The sequence below is a fragment of the Stegostoma tigrinum genome, chromosome 42 (assembly GCF_030684315.1).
Source record: "Stegostoma tigrinum isolate sSteTig4 chromosome 42, sSteTig4.hap1, whole genome shotgun sequence".
Taxonomy (NCBI): Eukaryota; Metazoa; Chordata; class Chondrichthyes; order Orectolobiformes; family Stegostomatidae; genus Stegostoma; species Stegostoma tigrinum.
Genome location: NC_081395.1, coordinates 3,293,703 through 3,313,977, shown reverse-complemented (window position 1 = coordinate 3,313,977; position 20,275 = coordinate 3,293,703). Strand labels below are relative to the sequence as shown.

At 54.6% G+C, this 20,275-nt stretch overlaps 3 protein-coding genes across 3 annotated transcripts in view; all 3 read right to left on the bottom strand.

The window, feature by feature from the left end:
* The window catches only part of trpt1 (tRNA phosphotransferase 1), a 61,927-nt gene extending 60,232 nt beyond the window's left edge, over nucleotides 1-1,695 (bottom strand). Inside the window, exon 1 of the mRNA XM_048524905.2 lies at nucleotides 1,582-1,695. The gene's annotated coding sequence lies outside the window, so the exon portion shown is untranslated. The remainder of the gene's footprint in view (nucleotides 1-1,581) is intronic.
* On the bottom strand, nucleotides 1,398-9,051 carry taf6l (TAF6-like RNA polymerase II, p300/CBP-associated factor (PCAF)-associated factor). Its single transcript, XM_048524908.2, has 10 exons — nucleotides 8,286-9,051; nucleotides 8,040-8,126; nucleotides 7,384-7,534; nucleotides 7,240-7,290; nucleotides 6,333-6,427; nucleotides 5,785-5,859; nucleotides 4,306-4,526; nucleotides 3,771-3,903; nucleotides 3,443-3,571; nucleotides 1,398-2,978 (listed from the first exon to the last, which is right to left on the bottom strand). The coding sequence occupies exons 1-10, from the start codon at nucleotides 8,430-8,432 to the stop codon at nucleotides 2,196-2,198; spliced, it is 1,872 nt and encodes a 623-aa protein (XP_048380865.1). The 5' UTR covers nucleotides 8,433-9,051; the 3' UTR covers nucleotides 1,398-2,195.
* Nucleotides 9,052-13,105: 4,054 nt separating this feature from the next.
* LOC132206732 (mucin-19-like) overlaps nucleotides 13,106-20,275 on the bottom strand; it is a 65,110-nt gene continuing 57,940 nt past the window's right edge. The window contains exon 2 of the mRNA XM_059641482.1: nucleotides 13,106-14,497. Coding sequence (XP_059497465.1) covers nucleotides 13,166-14,497 — 1,332 coding nt within the window. The 3' untranslated portion in view covers nucleotides 13,106-13,165. The remainder of the gene's footprint in view (nucleotides 14,498-20,275) is intronic.

The following is a 20,275-nucleotide window of genomic DNA, read 5'->3' as shown; positions in this document are numbered from 1 at the left end:
TAGGTGCAGGTGGGGCTTCAGTCTAGGCCTCCTGACTCTTTTAGGGGCATTACCACTGCAGCCCTAGATTAAAGCTGTGGGAATATTCCAGCTCCCGCTTTCATCCAGCGATTGCTCCTCGATGGAGGACATCAGGCTGCACAGAGTCTACGCAAAACCCTGCAGATCTGAAACAAAGTCAGAAAGTGCTGGAGAAATTCAGCAGGTCTGCAGAGAGAGAAACAGAGTTAACGTTTCGAGTGCAGTACGACTCCTCGTTCTGAAGGAGGATCACCAGAGTTGAAACATTTAACACTTGTTTCTCTTTCCATGGATGACATTGGGCGTGCCGAGTTCCTCCAGGAGTCAAACAGTTGTGTCCATGTCGAATATTCCACAGGGACAGTAAGAACAGCTGATGCTGGAGCCTGAGACACACAGGGTGGTGCTGGAGGAACACAGCAGGCCAGGCAGCATCAGAGGAGCAGGAAGGCTGACATTTTGGGTCTGGACCTTTCTTCAGAATATTCCCCCCAACGTGTTCGGTCATGGCTACAGCTTTGTCCAAATGTTTAAAATTCCAGCTGGAACTAGAATGACTAAAAATGCAGAAAAGTGCCTCAATCACAAAACTAATCTTACCTGTGCAGTGGCTGTGTGCGTGCGTGGTGGGGGGTGGAGGGGATAGTTCTCTCTTTGAAGCCTGGCAAATCGAGAGTCAAACTACACCGTCAGCTCATTGTAAGATGACAGAGCCTAGCAACTGGGCAAAGATTCCAGAGATTACTCTGCTACTTAGCCATTACTAAATCTACTTTACAGGGAAATGTATAAATAGAGCGAGCTCTCACTTACATATAGTGAGCAGATTGTATTTTTACATCAGCTTTCGGTAAAATGCAGCAAAATATTTCCAAATCCTTGCCCAGCCAAAACAAAAAAACACAGAATCTGACCCTGAGCCCCATCTGAAGCTATCAGCGACAGGCAACTGAAAATTCAAAGACATTGCTCTTAAAGTGGGAGGGAGACAGGGAGGGGGTGTAGGGGCCAGAGGGGGTGACAGAGATAGGGAGGGGGTGTAGGGGCTGGAGGGGGCGGTCAGCTGGGATTTAATCAGAAAGATGTGAAGTTTAAAATCAAGGTGTTGCACTTTTTGTGTCAGTGAGCGGGGACTGACCGAACATCCCAGTCAGACTTGCTGCTACCTGTGTGGGAAATAAACTGAGGACTGTTTGATGTTCTGTGGAACCTGGTGAAGACTGGATGAGGCTCAGCAGTTGCGTCGGAACATTCAGCTCCAGCCTCATCCTGCAGCTGGGTGCCGCGTATCTTTCCGTGCCTGAGGAATGGAACATCACAAACATTCCCAAAGACCAGCCTTGAGAAACACAAAAACCCGACACAAACCAGAGAGATGTTTTAACGTGTGTGTTTCTGTTTCCATAAACACGACAAAAACATCGAAGAAACTTTCATTTAACTATCCAACTAAAGTTACAATCATTCATGTGTCAATCTGTAAGTTTACATAAATCAACCATTCCATAGCGAGATACACAACAAAAACAATGTCAAATGGTGAGAATGGGAATCACCTACATGGGGATGACAGCGTGAGGAATGTGGCTGTCCCACTGTTTGTCCCAGAAAGCGATTCACTTTGCACAAAGTAACTCGGCTGGGATTTCAGGCAACATCTCCGAAGCACCAGATTCTCATCAGGCTGCTCTCTCCGTTCCAACGCTGACAGAGACAGCTGGCGAGAGTCTCTCTGCTTCACGGTGAGGACAGGGGGATCAGAAGGAGAGTTCCTCATCGTCACGTCAGCTGGTGGGAGAATTCCAGTTAAAGGGGGGCAGGTACGGGGGGGTGGGGGTGGGGAGTAGTCGGCCCCCAGATAAAGGGGACAGGTACGGGGGGGGGGGGGGGGGGGGGAGTCGGCCCCCAGTTAAAGGGGCAGGTACAGGGTGGGTAGTCGGCCCCCAGTTAAAGGGGACAGATACGGGCGGGTAGTCGGCCCCCAGTTAAAGGGGCAGGTACAGGGTGGGTAGTCGGCCCCCAGTTAAAGGGGACAGATACGGGCGGGTAGTCGGCCCCGAGTTAAAGGGGCAGGTACAGGGTGGGTAGTCGGCCCCCAGTTAAAGGGGACAGATACGGGCGGGTAGTCGGCCCCCAGTTAAAGCAGAAGATACAGGGGGGTAGTCAACCCCCAGTTAAAGGGGCAGGTACAGGGGATAGTCGGCCCTGAGCCACCTCCTGATTGGTTTGTTAACCCGGCCAATCATGGGCAGCCTCTGACTGTACTTGGAAGCCAGGCTGGCTTTGTGATAGATCGGGAAGCTGGTCTGGAAACGGCGGCCTTTTCCCCTTCGGCCCATCTGCCTGCCAGCAATCAGGAAGGCAGAGGGACCAGCCTGAGGGCAGACAGGAGCCCTCTGGAAGACATCCCGGAGACCCAGGGTCCCCCTTTGGTGGAGCAGACCCTGGTCCGTCGACAGCTGAGCTGTGGATTTGTTTCGGGGAGTAAGGCCGGCTCTCTGGAGCGAGGGCTGATCAGGCCCTGGGCTACTTCCCTGCACTGGGCTATCGGCTAAACTCATGGTGAGCTGCGGCATCTTCCGGCCTTGGTCAGTGCCGTTGAGGCCTGCCCTCTGGGTCTTCGGGTCAGTGCCCGCTGCAGCAGCCTGGCCGACGGGTTCCTTGCCGGCAGACGGGAAAGCTGAAGCCGGGATTCTGGATCCTGTCCCAAAACGAGTGGCCAGGCTGTCCCCAAAGAAGGAATACAGCTCACGGTACATCTGCGCCAGGCCGGGAGCAGGGTGGACCAGCTCGTAGCTCGGGCCCGCGCCCGTCTGCAGCAGGTGGCTTGTGATGCCAAAACCAAACTCGGTGTGAGGCTCCCGCACCGGGCTCCCTGCCGGAGAGCTCGGAACGCTGCCTCCGTCTGCCGACACCACCATCAGCAGCTTCGTCTTCAACAAGTTCTCCACAGCCACCTGGGGAGACACAACACACTCCGTCAGCACGGGCAAGCCCAGGCGGGGCCGGGGAAGGCGGGGGCACCCCGAGAGAGAGGTGGGGCCGGGGGAGGGGGGGGGCACCCCGAGAGAGGCAGAGCCGGGGCCCATGGGGGAGAAGAAAATGGGAGGGAGTGAAGTGTGCAAGGGAAAGAACATGATGGAGGGGGGAGAGCGAAAATGTGAGGGTGGAGGGGGGGGGCAGAGGGCCAGAGAGCAAGAGGGAGTGGGAGGGGAACAGGTTGCAGGAGGAAGTGGGTTTTGGCGGGGGGCGGGGGGGGGAGACAGAGAGAGATGTAGAGAGGGAAAGAGAGAGGGAGAGAGATGGAAGGTGAGTGTGATATGGAGAGAGAAAGCACAGTGAGGGGGAGGGGGAGGGGGAAGACGGTCGCGGGGGGGGGGGGGGGGGGGGGGGGGGGGGGCGGGGTGCATGGTGGACCTACCAGAATGGCTCCGTACACCTTGTGACCATCAGCTTTAACCTGTGCGTTGGACACTGAGTTATCATCGAGGACAGCCTGCAGGTTTGGCCAGTACATGTGCAGATGGGGGTAAAGGACACGTTCTACAGCCTGTAGACACCAGAACATGTGTGTGAGAGAGATACACAGCACACACGGGGCGCACGCACAATATAACTGAAAACACGGGCAGGGCACAGTGTAGAGGGAGCTTTTACCCTGTAACTAACCCCATGCTGTGCCTGCCCTGGGACTGCGTGGATTTAGCTTCACTCAGTATTTGATGGGACAGTCCGAGGCAGCTCCTCACCTTCCAGCCCAGCGCGTGTAAACCCACCAGGGCTCCATAGTGAGAGCAGAGAGGCCGCACGGGATCGATCAGCACCTTCTGGAGGGTCAGAAGGATCTGGTGGGACAGTGCACTCACTAAATCACCATGGCACCTATTGGCAAATAACAGCATCTCGTCAAAACCACACAGAATCTGAGCTACTCAAAAGTTTTCATCAGATTACACACAGCTCCCCCCGGACCCCAGCACCACCACCCCACCCCCACCCACCCAGACCGCTGTATCCCACACTCGGAGTTACCGAGCACACTCCCCCCTCCGCCCCCCCCACCCAGTATCCCACACTTGGAGTTACCGAGCACAGTCCCCACCGTATCCCACACTCGGAGTTACCAAGCACAGTCCTCCCACCCAACCCGTATCCCATACTCGGAGTTACCGAGCACTGTCCCCCATCATTCCACCTGTGCTTGAGATGATAAAGTTGTGATCTTGGTCATTAAGAACCGCTCTGAAAGACAGAGAAACACCAGATTAGGATGCAGGCTCTCACCTGAAGATGTGAGTAAGGAGCAGTGCAGCGTAATCCCTCAGGGTCCAGTGATCGTTGAGAGGGTTTATTGAGGCTGCGAGAGGCTCCAGAATACAGTACATGACACTGGAGACGAGGCTCTTCATGTAGTTCCCCAGGTAGAGGTAGGGATTACTGATTAAACTCTTCACTATGTGCAGAAGGCGGTTCAGCTGGTCGAGATCATGACTCACCGATTTAACCTGCCCGTACGGAGAGAAGGAGAGGGGCCAGGCTCAACATGGTTTTAGTGAAAGGGAGATATCCTGTCTGACTGGTTCATTCACTAACTATCATATGCTGTGGGTAAAGAGGAACCTCTTGATGTACTGCACTCAGATTTCTCAAAAGATATCTGACAAGGTGCTAGAAAACTTTCCTAACTATACACCAGTCAAATGGGGCAGCGGGTCAACAGAATCACAGGGAAGGAGGATTGTCTGTTTAATAGGAAGCAAGTCAGTGGGTGTAAAGTGATCAGATTCTGGATGGTACAGTGTAACACGTGCTCCGAGGGCAATGTTAGGAGCTCAATGATCAATGGTTTGGACGGAGGTCTGACTGGGAAATTTGCTGGTGGCACAGAGACAGGAACACAAGCGAGGCGTGAAGTGCATTAAGGTCATTACAGAAGGATGTAGATAGGCGAAGTGAGTGGGAGAACGTGATAACAAAGTGTGGAGCTGGATGAACACAGAAGGCCAAGCAGCATCTCAGGAGCACAAAAGCCTGATGTTTCAGGCCTGGACCCTTCATCAGAGAGAGCTCTCTGATGAAGGGTCTAGCCCTGAAACGTCAGCTTTCCTGCTCCTAAGATGCTGCTTGGCCTTGGATTCTCCAGCACCTGCAGTTCCTATTATCTCTGATTAGAGATAGTCAGCATGGTTTTGTGCAAGGGAAATCATGTCTCATACACTTGATTGAGTTTTTTGAGGAGGTAACCAAGGAGACTGACGAGGACAGAGCAACAGACATTGTTTACTTGGACTTTAGTAAAGCCTTTGACGAGGTTCCGCAAGGTAGACTAATTAGTGAAGTGAAATCACACGGGATTCAGGGTAAGCGTGCCACTTGGATACAAAATTGGCTTAACGCCAGAAGACATTGAGTGATGATGGAGGGTTTCTCAGACTAGAGACCTGTGACTAACGGTGTTCCACAGGGATCGGTGCTGGGCCCGCTTTTGTCATTTATATAAATGATTCAGGTGAGAATATAGAAAGCATGGTTAGTAGTTTGCGGATGACACCAAGATTGGTGATATAGTGAATAGTGAAGAAGGTTATCTATGGTTTCGGCAAGGAACTAGGAGGGGCAGCGCCGTACCGTCAGAGGGTCAGTGCTGAGGGCGTGTGGAGGACAGCTGTTTTGTACTCAGCGGAAGGTGCGGAGTGAGGCAGCAGGACAAGGATGAGACCCGGTCTGGAATGAGGGTCTAACACGAATAGAGCTAGTACTTACCCCACTGACGACATGGACAAAGTAAGGGAGCAGGGCTGCGATCTTCGAATTCAACTGAAGATCCTGAAGAGCGACCTGTGACAGATCGAGGGAGAGAGTCAGGAAACATATCAAAGCCATCCCAAACCAGTCAGCATCAAGGCAGGGAGATAGGGTTCGAGTAAAGCTCCCTCTACACTGTTTTCCCCCCACCCCATCAAACACTACACTGTCCCCCCCATCAAACACTCCCAGAGACAGGGACAGCACGGGGTTAGATACAGAGTAAAGCTTCTTCTACACTGTCCCCCCCATCAAACACTCCCAGGAACAGGGACAGCACGGGGTTAGATACAGTGTAAAGCTCCCTCTACACTGTCCCCCATCAAACACTACCAGGGCAGGGACAGCACGGGGTTAGATACAGAGTAAAGCTCCCTCTACACTGTCTCCCCTCCGTCAAACAGCCCCAGGGACAGGGACAGCACAGGGTTAGATACAGGGTAAAGCGCCCCCAAACAGAGACACAGATACATGCTGAAGATGTCACGCTGACTGTGACCTCTCACCTTCATGAGTTGCTGGTCATCCCCTAGGACCGCTCTGGTAATCTGTTGGTAATACTTGAGGAGGTCATCGGAGAGGCTGGAGACTGCCGCAGGAACTGGGGGCCAAGAAAGTACAGGCTTCAGTGTCACCAGGGCAACAGCTTCATTCCTGCCAGGGGCAGAACGGGGCCATTCAGCCCATCAGGTGTGCTCCGTCATTCCATCATGGCTGGTATGTTTCTCAATCCCATTCTCCTGCCTTCTCCCCATCGCCTCAATTCCCTTACTAATCAAGAACCTATCTATTTCTGTATTAAATGCACTCAATGACTTGGCTTCCACAACCCTCTGCAACAATGAGTCCCATACAGTCACCATGGTAAGAATGCTAACATTAATTTGCCTTAGTAAATGCTAACTGAACCTGAATGCTCACCTTAAGAGGATCCTGAGCTAGGACTCCCAAATCTGTTGGTGCTTCAGTTTTCCAAAGCCTTTCCCCATTTAGAAAACAGTCTGTGCCTCTATTCTTCCGACCAAAGTACATAACCTTGTACTTTCCCACACTGTACCCCATCTGCCACTTCTTGGCCCACTCCCCCAGTCTGTCAATGTCCTTCTGCAGCCCCCCACCCTTCCCCAACACCACCTGTCCCTGTGCCTGTCGTATGTAACACAAATGGGAACGATCTCAGCAATTAGTCCCTCTGCCCCACAGCAGGTCCCAGAACACTACAACTCAATTCCTCAGATAAAACATTCTCTTTGTCTACCACCCCAGACCTCTCCCCCTACCCCCTACCCCCACTCCCCACCCCCCCCACCCTCGGGTTCACCTCTTGAATCTGTATGTCCCTCTGGTGTTGCCAGTTGATGGGCTCGGTAGTCTAATACTAGACGGGAGGATGTGATTGGAGGTAATACTCACCCGCTCCCTGAGCTTCCTCGTTTGCTTTACTCTCCAAGTAGGAGACCTGAACTGGACAAGCAAAGACAGGGAACAGGTATTAGTGCGTAACTGGGGTAGACCGACCGCTCAGGAACTCAATCCTTCAGCCCACAGCCTCCCTACCTCGGACTACAGTTTGACCACAGCCCTTCGGGATGTTGGTCGCCAGGGCCAGCTCCACCAGATTCACCTCACGATCCTCGACGACAAACAGCTCTCCCTCCTTCACCGAGCGAAAAGGGAGCACATCCGGGGCCCCGTAACCACACACAGGCTGGAAACACAAGCAGTAAGTTACAGGCTGCACCAGCAATAATAGACTCCACTTACAGCCAGAAGGCACGGCTTCAGGCCCCTGCACAGCATCTCAGCCGCCGAGTCCACCACATTGCTCCACGTGATTGCTGCAGTTTGACCTGATCTCACTGAAGGGGAGACGAAGAATTGATTCGATTCATACACCAGGGACTCAAAAGCTCATAACACAGGCTGACGTGACCAGGGTCAGTGTCGAGGGAGTGCCGCGCTGTCGGAGGGTCAGTGTCGAGGGAGTGCCGCGCTGTCGGAGGGTCAGTGTCGAGGGAGTGCCGCGCTGTCGGAGGGTCAGTGTCGAGGGAGTGCCGCGCTGTCGGAGGGTCAGTGCTGAGGGAGGGGGCACTGTCGGAGGGTCAGTGCTGAGGGAGCGGGCACTGTCGGAGGGTCAGTGCTGAGGGAGGGGGCACTGTAAGCCTTGCTACACGTGAATCCGTCCTCGCCCACCTGCCGTCCCTCTCACCTACCTCCACATTCGCCCACCGCAGTGCCCTGTTAAAGTCCTCCACGGTGAGGCGCCGGCGCTTGGCGTGCCTCATGAACTGGGTGCCGTTCTGAAAGAGCCAACAGCAGGGTTCTGATGAGAGGAGGCTGGTTCACACCCCCCCCATCCCCCCCCCAACAAGCCCTGCCCCCAGGACCGAGTGGTCTCTGCAGACTGGTCACTGCAGACCTCTCCCCGCTCAGCGAGCCCCCCCACCCCGCCCTCTTACCTGGGCGGTCTCTCGCAGTCGGTAAGACACATCCTCCGCCAGCAGAGCGCTGACCTCGTCGCCCAGCTCCAGCCCCACGCTCTCCCCCATCAGTCTGACCGACTCCCGGCTCAGCTCCACGTATCTCCTCTCGTCACGCTCAGACATCGCAGCCTCCCACCGGCTGACACTGTCCCTCTCCGCCTCCACTAACCAGCAGCACACCCTGTCTCTCACTTGGTAACCAGGCCCTTACTAACCAGCATCTCACAAGTTGTAGATCCCTCACTAACTACTAACATAACCCGTCTGTGGCAAGGTGCCTCCTCGTAAAAACCAGCAACACTCCAACTAGTTACCAGTCCTCTTACTGACTCATCAGAATCACCCCAGCACTAACCGGATAATCTCTCATTAACTTCCAGAGATGCTGGCTTCCTCCTTGGCTGGATATCCCCTTTGTAACCAATGATAACACCTTGTTAACCAGCAATAACCAGTGGCAGCACCTCACTAACTTCATTAACTAGTGATAACACCTCATTAACCAGCACTAACTAGTGGCAGCACCTCACTAACTTCATTAACTAGTGATAACACCTCATTAACCAGCACTAACCAGTGGCAGCACGTCACTAACTTCATTAACTAATGATAACACCTCATTAACCAGTGGCAGCACGTCACTAACTAGACATCCCTTCATTAACCAAGCACCAGCTCTGCATCTCCAGTGAAGAGGGAACTACTTCCGGGGTCATCCCACGGACCAATCAGCGTCCACTTGGCGAGTGGGCGGGGTACCAACGTCACATCCACGTGATCCAGAATTTTAAATGGGCCGCAACCCCCGACACTGGAGGTGGGCCCCACCTATGGCTTTAAAAGGCAGGCGGTACGGAAGGATCTGGAAGTTCTTCTGCAGGAGGACCCTTTTCCCACCAGTCAATAAAATCCTGGCTGTCCTGTGCTTCAGATTCCCATCTCGCCCCCATAGCTTTCCACTCCCCCTTTTCCGCAGCGATGGATTGATTCCAACACCATAGACACAGTAACACGATGAAGAACAGTCCCAACCCAACACATCCACCAGCTTCCTGCCCCTCTGGTGCTGCCTGGCCTGCTGTGTTCGTCCAGCTCCACACTGTGTTCCCTCTGGTGCTGCCTGGCCTGCTGTGTTCGTCCAGCTCCACACTGTGTTCCCTCTGATGCTGCCTGGCCTGCTGTGTTCCTCCAGCTCCACACTGTGTTCCCTCTGATGCTGCCTGGCCTGCTGTGTTCCTCCAGCTCCACACTGTGTTCCCTCCATTGCCTGCCTGGCCTGCTGTGTTCCTCCAGCCCACACTGTGTTCCCTCTGATGCTGCCTGGCCTGCTGTGTTCCTCCAGCTCCACACGGTGTTCCCTCCATTGCCTGCCTGGCCTGCTGTGTTCCTCCAGCTCCACACTGTGTTCCCTCTGATGCTGCCTGGCCTGCTGTGTTCCTCCAGCTCCACACTGTGTTCCCTCTGATGCTGCCTGGCCTGCTATGTTCCTCCAGCTCCACACTGTGTTCCCTCTGATGCTGCCTGGCCTGCTGTGTTCCTCCAGCTCCACACTGTGTTCCCTCTGATGCTGCCTGGCCTGCTGTGTTCCTCCAGCTCCACACTGTGTTCCCTCTGATGCTGCCTGGCCTGCTGTGTTCCTCCAGCTCCACACTGTGTTCCCTCTGATGCTGTCTGGCCTGCTGTGTTCCTCCACCTCCACACTGTGTTCCCTCTGATGCTGCCTGGCCTGCTGTGTTCCTCCAGCTCCACACTGTGTTCCCTCTGATGCTGCCTGGCCTGCTGTGTTCCTCCAGCTCCACACTGTGTTGACATTGACTCCAGCATCTGCAGGTCTTGCCATCTCTGACTGTCAACACATCTAGTTTCTCCGTCCCTCTCCCTTCCCAAAATCCAGCAAACTTTGGGAAATGACCACCAACACTTCTACTGTGTCATTAGTCACCTCTTTGGGCTGGCCCGGTGGCTCAGTGGTTAGCACTGCAGCCTCACAGCGCCAGGGGCCCGGGTTCGATTCCCGCCTCGGGTAACTGTCTGGTGGAGTTTGCACATTCTCCCCGTGTCTGCGTGGGTTTGCTCTCGCAGTCCAGGGATGTGCAGGCCAGGTGGATTGGCCATGCTAAATTGCCCATAGTGTTCAGGGGTGTGTGGGATGCTGCAAGGGGCGGTGTGGACTTGTTTGGCCGAAGGGCCTGTTTCCACACTGTAGGGAATCTAATCTAATCTTTACAGATCCTGGGATGAAGTCCATCAGGTCCCTCAGTTTCACATTAAAACCTGGGATGCAATTCATCCAGGCCACACTCTCTCTCCCCCTTAGACACACTTGCTCTCTGTCACTCATAAAACATTACAGTACAGTACAGGCCCTTCGGCCCTTGATGTTGCGCCGACCTGTCATACCGATCTCAAGCCCATCTAACCTACACTATTCCACTATCATCCATATGTTCATCCAATGACCATTTAAACGCCGCTTCTCTGGGGCAGATTGTGTCATATTGCGAAGTTCAGTCTTGGTCATGGTTGTGAAGCTCCATTTAGCTGGTTTAAACTGCCGAATGCGGCTTAATGTGGGAGGAAGGGATGGGTGAGAGGAAGAACCGGTTAGGGAGGCAGAGACAGGTTGGACTGCTTTTGGGATGCAGTGGGGGGAGGGGAGGAGCTGGGCTGGTTGTGTGGTGCAGTGGGGGGAGGGGATGAACTGGGCTGGTTTAGGGATGGGGTGGGGGAAGGGGAGATTTTGAAGCTGGTGAAGTCCACATCGATACCATTGGGCTGCAGGGTTCCCAGGCGGAATATGAGTTGCTGTTCCTGCAACCTTCGGGTGGCATCATTGTGGCAGTGCAGGAGGCCCATGATGGACATGTCATCAAGAGAATGGGAGGGGGAGTGGAAATGGTTTGCGACTGGGAGGTGCAGTTGTTTGTTGCGAACTGAGCGGAGGTGTTCTGCAAAGCGGTCCCCAAGCCTCCGCTTGGTTTCCCCAATGTAGAGGAAGCCACACCGGTTGCAGTGGGTGCAGTATACCACATTAAGCAGAGGTTCACCTGCACATCTGCCAATGTGGGAAGTCATCTTGGGGCCTGGGATGGGGGTGAGGGAGGAGGTGTGGGGACAAGTGTAGCATTTCCTGCGGTTGCAGGGGAAGGTGCCGGGTGTGGTGGGGTTGGAGGGCAGTGTGGAGCGAACAAGGGAGTCACGGAGAGAGTGGTCTCTCCGGAAGGCAGACAGGGGTGGGGATGGAAAAATGTCTTTGGTGGTGGTTCCTGGGCCTCCTGCAGTGCCACAATGATGCCACCCGAAGGTTGCAGGAACAGCAACTCATATTCCGCTTGGGAACCCTGCAGCCCAATGGTATCAATGTGGACTTCACCAGCTTCAAAATCTCCCCTTCCCCCACCGCATCCCAAAACCAGCCCAGTTCGTCCCCTCCCCCCACTGCACCACACAACCAGCCCAGCTCTTCCCCCCCACCCACTGCATCCCAAAACCAGCCCAGCCTGTCTCTGCTTCCCTAACCTGTTCTTCCTCTCACCCATCCCTTCCTCCCACCTCAAGTCACACCTCCATCTCCTACCTACTAACCTCATCCCACCTCCTCACCTCCTTGACCTGTCCGTCTTCCCTGGACTGACCTATCCCCTCCCTACCTCCCCACCTATACTCTCTCCACCTATCTTCTTTTCTCTCCATCTTCGGTCCGCCTCCCCCTCTCTCCCTATTTATTCCAGTTCCCTCTCCCCATCCCCGTCTCTGATGAAGGGTCTAGGTCCGAAACGTCAGCTTTTGTGCTCCTGAGATGCTGCTTGGCCTGCTGTGTTCATCCAGCTCCACACTTTATTATCTTGGAATTCTCCAGCATCTGCAGTTCCCATTATCACTGATCAATATCACTAATGTCAGGGAGAAACCTCCCACTCACTCACTCCCCCCGCCCAGTAGATTCACAAACACCTCCCCCAGTCTCTATAACCAACTCAGTCCTTCACTGCGCCTGCAATTAACACAGGCAACAGGGTGTCTGACATGGTACTTTCTAAATTGTACAGAAGTAAAACATATCTATTTGGATGAGGGTCCTCGCTGACAGTTTTAAAACACAAGCTGAGCTTCGTCAGGAATAAAAACCCTTCCCTGGGTGCTGACCCACACGCTGTGTCCCCTCAGCGACAGTTTCAATCCGGTCTGGTCCCCTCCCTCAGGGCTGAGGACACCCAGGTCTTTTTCCGTACCCCACCCCCTCCCAATTCTACCAACAGTCCCCGTGCAGCCAGCCCCCATTCTGTTTCTGCGAACGCTGGAAGCAGCTACTGTATCCCCTTCATTCATTCTCGCTAACAAAGAGGCTCAGTTCTGGAGAAGAGGCACTTAGGACGGTCACTGTAAGGATTACCATACCACACCCCCCACCCCCCATCAGCCTCACTCCCTCCATCCCCTTCTCATGTTCTCTATTGCTTCCTCTATTCCTTCCTTACCCCGTCGCTCCCCCGCATCCCTCCCACTCACTCCACTCTCAACATTCGCTTTCCTCCCCTCCACCTCCTCTCCCAAACCCTTTTGCTCTCACCACCTGTTCCCTCCCTTCACCCCACTCCCCCCCCCCCACCATTCCCTCCTTCCCTTTCCCCACAGGTACAGATAACTGATCTGGGGGATACAAAGAGACACCAATGTGAACAAACAAAATTCTGCTCAGCTTTAATCACACGGGGAGCCTCGCTACAAATAATTAACTACATCTTTAAGTTAAGAAACTAAACACCTAACTAAAATAAAATATCTAGCCCTACAGCCACACAGTCTCTTCAGAGTCCTCCTCCCCAGGGGCAGGGGGGGAGCTCCCAGGAGCCGCCTCAAATGCTCCTGGTCGAGATCCTGCTGAAGACGGGGAGACGTTTCGCCGAGTCCAGGGCGGTGGGAGCCTCGGCAGCGGCGGCGGGGTGAGCCCGAGCCTCCAGGCCAGGGCTCCTGTGTCCGGGGGGGCAGTCTGCTTCCCTGGGAGACCGCAGGCCGGATGACCCAGGTGGCGAGGTGGGGCCTGAACCCGAGCCCTCCAGCGCCTGCAGCTTCAGCGCCAGCGGCACCAGGAGGTCCGCGATGCCGGCGCCACCAGCTGGAGAGGTGTTGTTGTTGTGTTGGTGACAGGCAGCAGTGCCACTGACAGGAGAGGTGTTGTTGTTGTAGAGACAGCAGGAGGCGGCGCCAGTGGTGGGAGAGGTGTTGTTGTTGTAGAAACAGCAGGAGGCGGCGCCACTGACAGGAGAGGTGTTGTTGTTGTAGAGACAGCAGGAGGCGGCGCCACTGACAGGAGAGGTGTTGTTGTTGTAGAGACAGCAGGAGGCGGCGCCAGTGGCGGGAGAGGTGTTGTTGTTGTAGAAACAGCAGGAGGCGGCGCCACTGACAGGAGAGGTGTTGTTGTTGTAGAGACAGCAGGAGGCGGCGCCACTGACAGGAGAGGTGTTGTTGTTGTAGAGACAGCAGGAGGCGGCGCCAGCGGCGGGAGAGGTGTTGTTGTTGTAGAGACAGCAGGAGGCGGCGCCAGCGGCGGGAGAGGTGTTGTTGTTGTAGAGACAGCAGGAGGCGGCGCCACTGACAGGAGAGGTGTTGTTGTTGTAGAGACAGCAGGAGGCGGCGCCAGCGGCGGGAGAGGTGTTGTTGTTGTAGAGACAGCAGGAGGCGGCGCCAGCGGCGGGAGAGGTGTTGTTGTTGTTGTAGAGACAGCAGGAGGCGGCGCCAGCGGCGGGAGAGGTGTTGTTGGTGGCGGGGGGCGGCTCCGAGCCGGGGCGGGCCGGGCTCCCAGGGAACCGCTCAGGGCTGTCGGAGGCGGGGGAGGAGGACACGCCGTCCGAGGCGGGGGACTGGGCGCGGGGCTGCCAGGGAGGTTTGCGGGGACCGGTGTCGAGTTGAGGCGGTGGGAAGCGGCGCTCTCCCTCATCGTGAATGAAGTGGCAGCGGCTGTCGTACGGGCAGAAACCGAGCGAGTGGAAGGTGCGGCAGTATTCGGTTTTGTACTTCGGGTGCCGCGGTAGCAGTCTCAGTTCGTGCAGACCGTGAGCAAACTGGCAGCGTTCACCGTATTTACAGCCCCCGGACTCGGCGAAGCGGCGGCACAACTCGGTCTTGTACAGGTGCGGGTAGGTCCGGAACCCTCCGGGAGCCAGCTCCGGGAGCCAGCACCGGCCCCGCTGCAACGGAGCCGGGTCCCAACACGGAGGGAAGCAGAGCAGGACATTGCCGGCCGGGTAGCTCTGTCACACCGAGAGAGAGAGAGAGAGAGATTACAGAGGGAACACAGCAGCACAGTGCCCGCGGGGTTAATCAGAGAGAGAGAGAGAGAGAGAGAGAGAGAGAGAGAGAGTGAGACAGAGAAAGAGAGAGAGATTACAGAGGGAACACAGCAGCACAGTGCCTGCAGGGTTAATCTAACAGAGAGAGAGAGAGAGAGAGTGTGAGACAGAGAAAGAGAGAGAGATTACAGAGGGAACACAGCAGCACAGTGCCTGCAGGGTTAATCTAACAGAGAGAGAGAGAGAGAGAGTGTGTGTGTGAGAGAGAGAGAGAGAGAGATTACAGAGGGAACACAGCAGCACAGTGCCCGCGGGGTTAATCTAACAGAGAGAGAGAGAGAGAGAGAGAGTGTGTGAGACAGAGAAAGAGAGAGAGATTACAGAGGGAACACAGCAGCACAGTGCCCCCGGGGTTAATCTAACAGAGAGAGAGAGAGAGAGAGAGAGAGAGTGAGACAGAGAAAGAGAGAGAGATTACAGAGGGAACACAGCAGCACAGTGCCCCCGGGGTTAATCTAACAGAGAGAGAGAGAGAGAGTGTGTGAGAGAAAGAGAGAGTTTGTGAGAGAGCGAGAGAGTGTGTGAGAGAGAGAGAGATTACAGGGGGAACACAGCAGCACAGTGCCCGCGGGGTTAATCTATCAGAGAGAGAGAGAGAGAGAGAGAGAGTGAGTGAGTGTGTGAGAGAAAGAGTGAGTGTGTGAGAGAGAGAGATTACAGGGGGAACACAGCAGCACAGTGCCCGCGGGGTTAATCTATCAGAGAGAGAGAGAGAGAGTGAGTGTGTGAGAGAAAGAGTGAGTGTGTGAGAGAGAGAGAGATTACAGGGGGAACACAGCAGCACAGTGCCCGCGGGGTTAATCTATCAGAGAGAGAGAGAGAGTGAGTGTGTGAGAGAAAGAGTGAGTGTGTGAGAGAGCGAGAGAGAGAGAGAGAGAGATTACAGGGGGAACACAGCAGCACAGTGCAGTGCGAGAGGCGGATGGGAAACTGAATGAGAGCGAGGAGAGAACATGCTGTGACAAGTCAAGTGAAGTGAGAGCGGTAACAGAGGGAAATAGAGGAAACTATGAAAGAGTTGACAGCGGCAGACAGAGAAACCAACGGGGTGGAAACAAGACAGATATGGGAGGCAGGGAGTGCAGAACAAATAAAAACGGGAAAAGGACAGTCAGGAAACAGCAGGAGAACGACAGCAAGTGGGAAACGGCAAGAGAGTGAGGAAATAGTGAACACACAAGAAAACGGAGACAGTGCAAGAAATCAGAGCGAGAGCGAGAAAACTGCTGGCAAGAGTGAGAAAACAGCGAGTAAGAGCGAGAAAACAAATGGCCCGTGAGCGAGAGAAAACAGAAGGAGCAAGAAGACAGAGAGAGGGGGTGAGAAGACAGAGAGAGAGGGTGAGAAGACAGAGAGAGAGGGTGAGAAGACAGACAGCACAAAAACATGGAGGGCGAGCGAGAGAGCATGTGATGAAAGAGTGAGCGGGGCAGAGGGAAATACTAGCAGCAAGAGCAAGGGAAAACAGAGGGAATGGGAGGCAGCAGAATTTGTGTGAGAAAACGGAGAACACAAAAGAAAACACAGTATGTTATAAAACAGAGACTGTGAGAAAACAGCTAGTGAGAGAGGGATAATAGGGAGAGCAAGAAATCAATGAGAGAGGGAGGAAAAACAACAAGAAACAGAGCGAGAAAAGTGTGGAGCTGGATGAACACAGCAGGCCCAGCAGCACCAGAGGGGCAGGAAAGCTGACATTTCGGGCCAAGACCCTTCATCAGAAAAGGGGGATGGGGAGAGGGAGCTGGAATAAATAGGGAGCGAGGGGGAGGCGGACCGAAGATGGAGAGAAAAGAAGATAGGTGGGGAGAGTATAGGTGGGGAGGTAGGGAGGGGATAGGTCAGTCCAGGGAAGACGGACAGGTCAAGGAGGTGGGATGAGGTTAGTGGGTAGGAAATTGGGATGGGGCTTGAGGTGGGAGAAGGGGATCAGTGACAGGAAGAACAGGTTAGGGAGGCGGGTACGAGTTTACCACCCGAAGGTTGCAGGAACAGCAACTCATATTCCGCCTGGGAACCCTGCAGCCTAATGGTATCAATGTGGACTTCACCAGTTTCAAAATCTCCCCTTCCCCCACTGCATCCCTAAACCAGCCCAGTTCGTCCCCTCCCCCCACTGCACCACACAACCAGCCCAGCTCTTCCCCTCCCTCCACTGCATCCCAAAACCAGTCCAACCTGTCTCCACGTGAGAAACAACAAAAGGCATGAGAAAACAGCGACGGTGAGACATCAGGGAGAGAGTGAGAAAACAGGGACAGTGAGACATCAGGGAGAGAGTGAGAAAACAGGGACAGTGAGACATCAGGGGGAGAGTGAGAAAACAGGGGCGGTGAGACATCAGGGAGAGAGTGAGAAAACAGGGACAGTGAGACATCAGGGAGAGAGTGAGAAAACAGGGGCGGTGAGACATCAGGGGGAGAGTGAGAAAACAGGGGCGGTGAGACATCAGGGAGAGAGTGAGAAAACAGGGGCGGTGAGACATCAGGGGGAGAGTGAGAAAACAGGGACAGTGAGACATCAGGGGGAGAGTGAGAAATCAGGGGCGGTGAGACATCAGGGAGAGAGTGAGAAAACAGGGGCGGTGAGACATCAGGGAGAGAGTGAGAAAACAGGGGCGGTGAGACATCAGGGAGAGAGTGAGAAAACAGGGGCGGTGAGACATCAGGGGGAGAGTGAGAAAACAGGGGCGGTGAGACATCAGGGGGAGAGTGAGAAAACAGGGGCGGTGAGAAATCAGGGAGAGAGTGAGAAAACAGGGGCAGTGAGACATCAGGGGGAGAGTGAGAAAACAGGGACGGTGAGACATCAGGGAGAGAGTGAGAAATCAGGGACAGTGAGAAAACAGGGACAGAGAGACATCAGGGAGAGAGTGAGAAAACAGGGACAGTGAGACATCAGGGAGAGAGTGAGAAAACAAGGGCGGTGAGACATCAGGGGGAGAGTGAGAAAACAGGGGCGGTGAGACATCAGGGGGAGAGTGAGAAAACAGGGGCGGTGAGACATCAGGGAGAGAGTGAGAAAACAGGGGCGGTGAGAAATCAGGGAGAGAGTGAGAAAACAGGGGCGGTGAGACATCAGGGGGAGAGTGAGAAAACAGGGACGGTGAGACATCAGGGGGAGAGTGAGAAAACAGCGACGGTGAGACATCAGGGAGAGAGTGAGAAAACAGGGACAGTGAGACATCAGGGGGAGAGTGAGAAAACAGGGACAGTGAGACATCAGGGAGAGAGTGAGAAAACAGGGACAGTGAGACATCAGGGGGAGAGTGAGAAAACAGGGACAGTGAGACATCAGGGGGAGAGTGAGAAAACAGGGACAGTGAGACATCAGGGAGAGAGTGAGAAAACAGGGGCGGTGAGACATCAGGGGGAGAGTGAGAAAACAGGGGCGGTGAGACATCAGGGAGAGAGTGAGAAAACAGGGGCGGTGAGACATCAGGGGGAGAGTGAGAAAACAGGGACAGTGAGACATCAGGGGGAGAGTGAGAAAACAGGGACAGTGAGACATCAGGGGGAGAGTGAGAAAACAGGGACAGTGAGACATCAGGGGGAGAGTGAGAAAACAGGGACAGTGAGACATCAGGGGGAGAGTGAGAAAACAGGGGCGGTGAGACATCAGGGAGAGAGTGAGAAAACAGGGGCGGTGAGACATCAGGGGGAGAGTGAGAAAACAGGGACGGTGAGACATCAGGGAGAGAGTGAGAAATCAGGGACAGTGAGAAAACAGGGACAGAGAGACATCAGGGAGAGAGTGAGAAAACAGGGACAGTGAGACATCAGGGAGAGAGTGAGAAAACAAGGGCGGTGAGACATCAGGGGGAGAGTGAGAAAACAGGGGCGGTGAGACATCAGGGGGAGAGTGAGAAAACAGGGGCGGTGAGACATCAGAGAGAGAGTGAGAAAACAGGGGCGGTGAGAAATCAGGGAGAGAGTGAGAAAACAGGGGCGGTGAGACATCAGGGGGAGAGTGAGAAAACAGGGACGGTGAGACATCAGGGGGAGAGTGAGAAAACAGCGACGGTGAGACATCAGGGAGAGAGTGAGAAAACAGGGACAGTGAGACATCAGGGAGAGAGTGAGAAAACAGGGACAGTGAGACATCAGGGGGAGAGTGAGAAAACAGGGACAGTGAGACATCAGGGGGAGAGTGAGAAAACAGGGACAGTGAGACATCAGGGAGAGAGTGAGAAAACAGGGACAGTGAGACATCAGGGGGAGAGTGAGAAAACAGGGACAGTGAGACATCAGGGGGAGAGTGAGAAAACAGGGACAGTGAGACATCAGGGGGAGAGTGAGAAAACAGGGGCGGTGAGACATCAGGGAGAGAGTGAGAAAACAGGGGCGGTGAGACATCAGGGAGAGAGTGAGAAAACAGGGACAGTGAGACATCAGGGGGAGAGTGAGAAAACAGGGACGGTGAGACATCAGGGGGAGAGTGAGAAAACAGGGACAGTGAGACATCAGGGGGAGAGTGAGAAAACAGGGACAGTGAGACATCAGGGGGAGAGTGAGAAAACAGGGACAGTGAGACATCAGGGGGAGAGTGAGAAAACAGGGACAGTGAGACATCAGGGGGAGAGTGAGAAAACAGGGGCGGTGAGACATCAGGGAGAGAGTGAGAAAACAGGGGCGGTGAGACATCGGGGGGGGAGTGAGAAAACAGGGGCGGTGAGACATCAGGGAGAGAGTGAGAAAACAGGGGCGGTGAGACATCAGGGGGAGAGTGAGAAAACAGGGGCGGTGAGACATCAGGGGGAGAGTGAGAAAACAGGGGCGGTGAGACATCAGGGAGAGAGTGAGAAAACAGGGGCGGTGAGACATCAGGGAGAGAGTGAGAAAACAGGGACAGTGAGACATCAGGGGGAGAGTGAGAAAACAGGGGCGGTGAGACATCAGGGAGAGAGTGAGAAAACAGGGGCGGTGAGACATCGGGGGGGGAGTGAGAAAACAGGGGCGGTGAGACATCAGGGAGAGAGTGAGAAAACAGGGGCGGTGAGACATCAGGGGGAGAGTGAGAAAACAGGGGCGGTGAGACATCAGGGGGAGAGTGAGAAAACAGGGGCGGTGAGACATCAGGGAGAGAGTGAGAAAACAGGGGCGGTGAGACATCAGGGAGAGAGTGAGAAAACAGGGACAGTGAGACATCAGGGAGAGAGTGAGAAATCAGGGGCGGTGAGACATCAGGGAGAGAGTGAGAAAACAGGGGCGGTGAGACATCAGGGAGAGAGTGAGAAAACAGGGGCGGTGAGACATCAGGGGGAGAGTGAGAAAACAGGGGCGGTGAGACATCAGGGGGAGAGGGAGAAAACAGGGGCGGTGAGAAATCAGGGAGAGAGTGAGAAAACAGCGGCGGTGAGACATCAGGGGGAGAGTGAGAAAACAGGGACGGTGAGACATCAGGGAGAGAGTGAGAAAACAGGGACGGTGAGACATCAGGGGGAGAGTGAGAAAACAGGGACGGTGAGACATCAGGGGGAGAGTGAGAAAACAGGGACGGTGAGACATCAGGGAGTGAGTGAGAAAACAGGGGCGGAGAGACATCAGGGAGAGAGTGAGAAAACAGGGACAGTGAGACATCAGGGAGAGAGTGAGAAAACAGGGGCGGTGAGACATC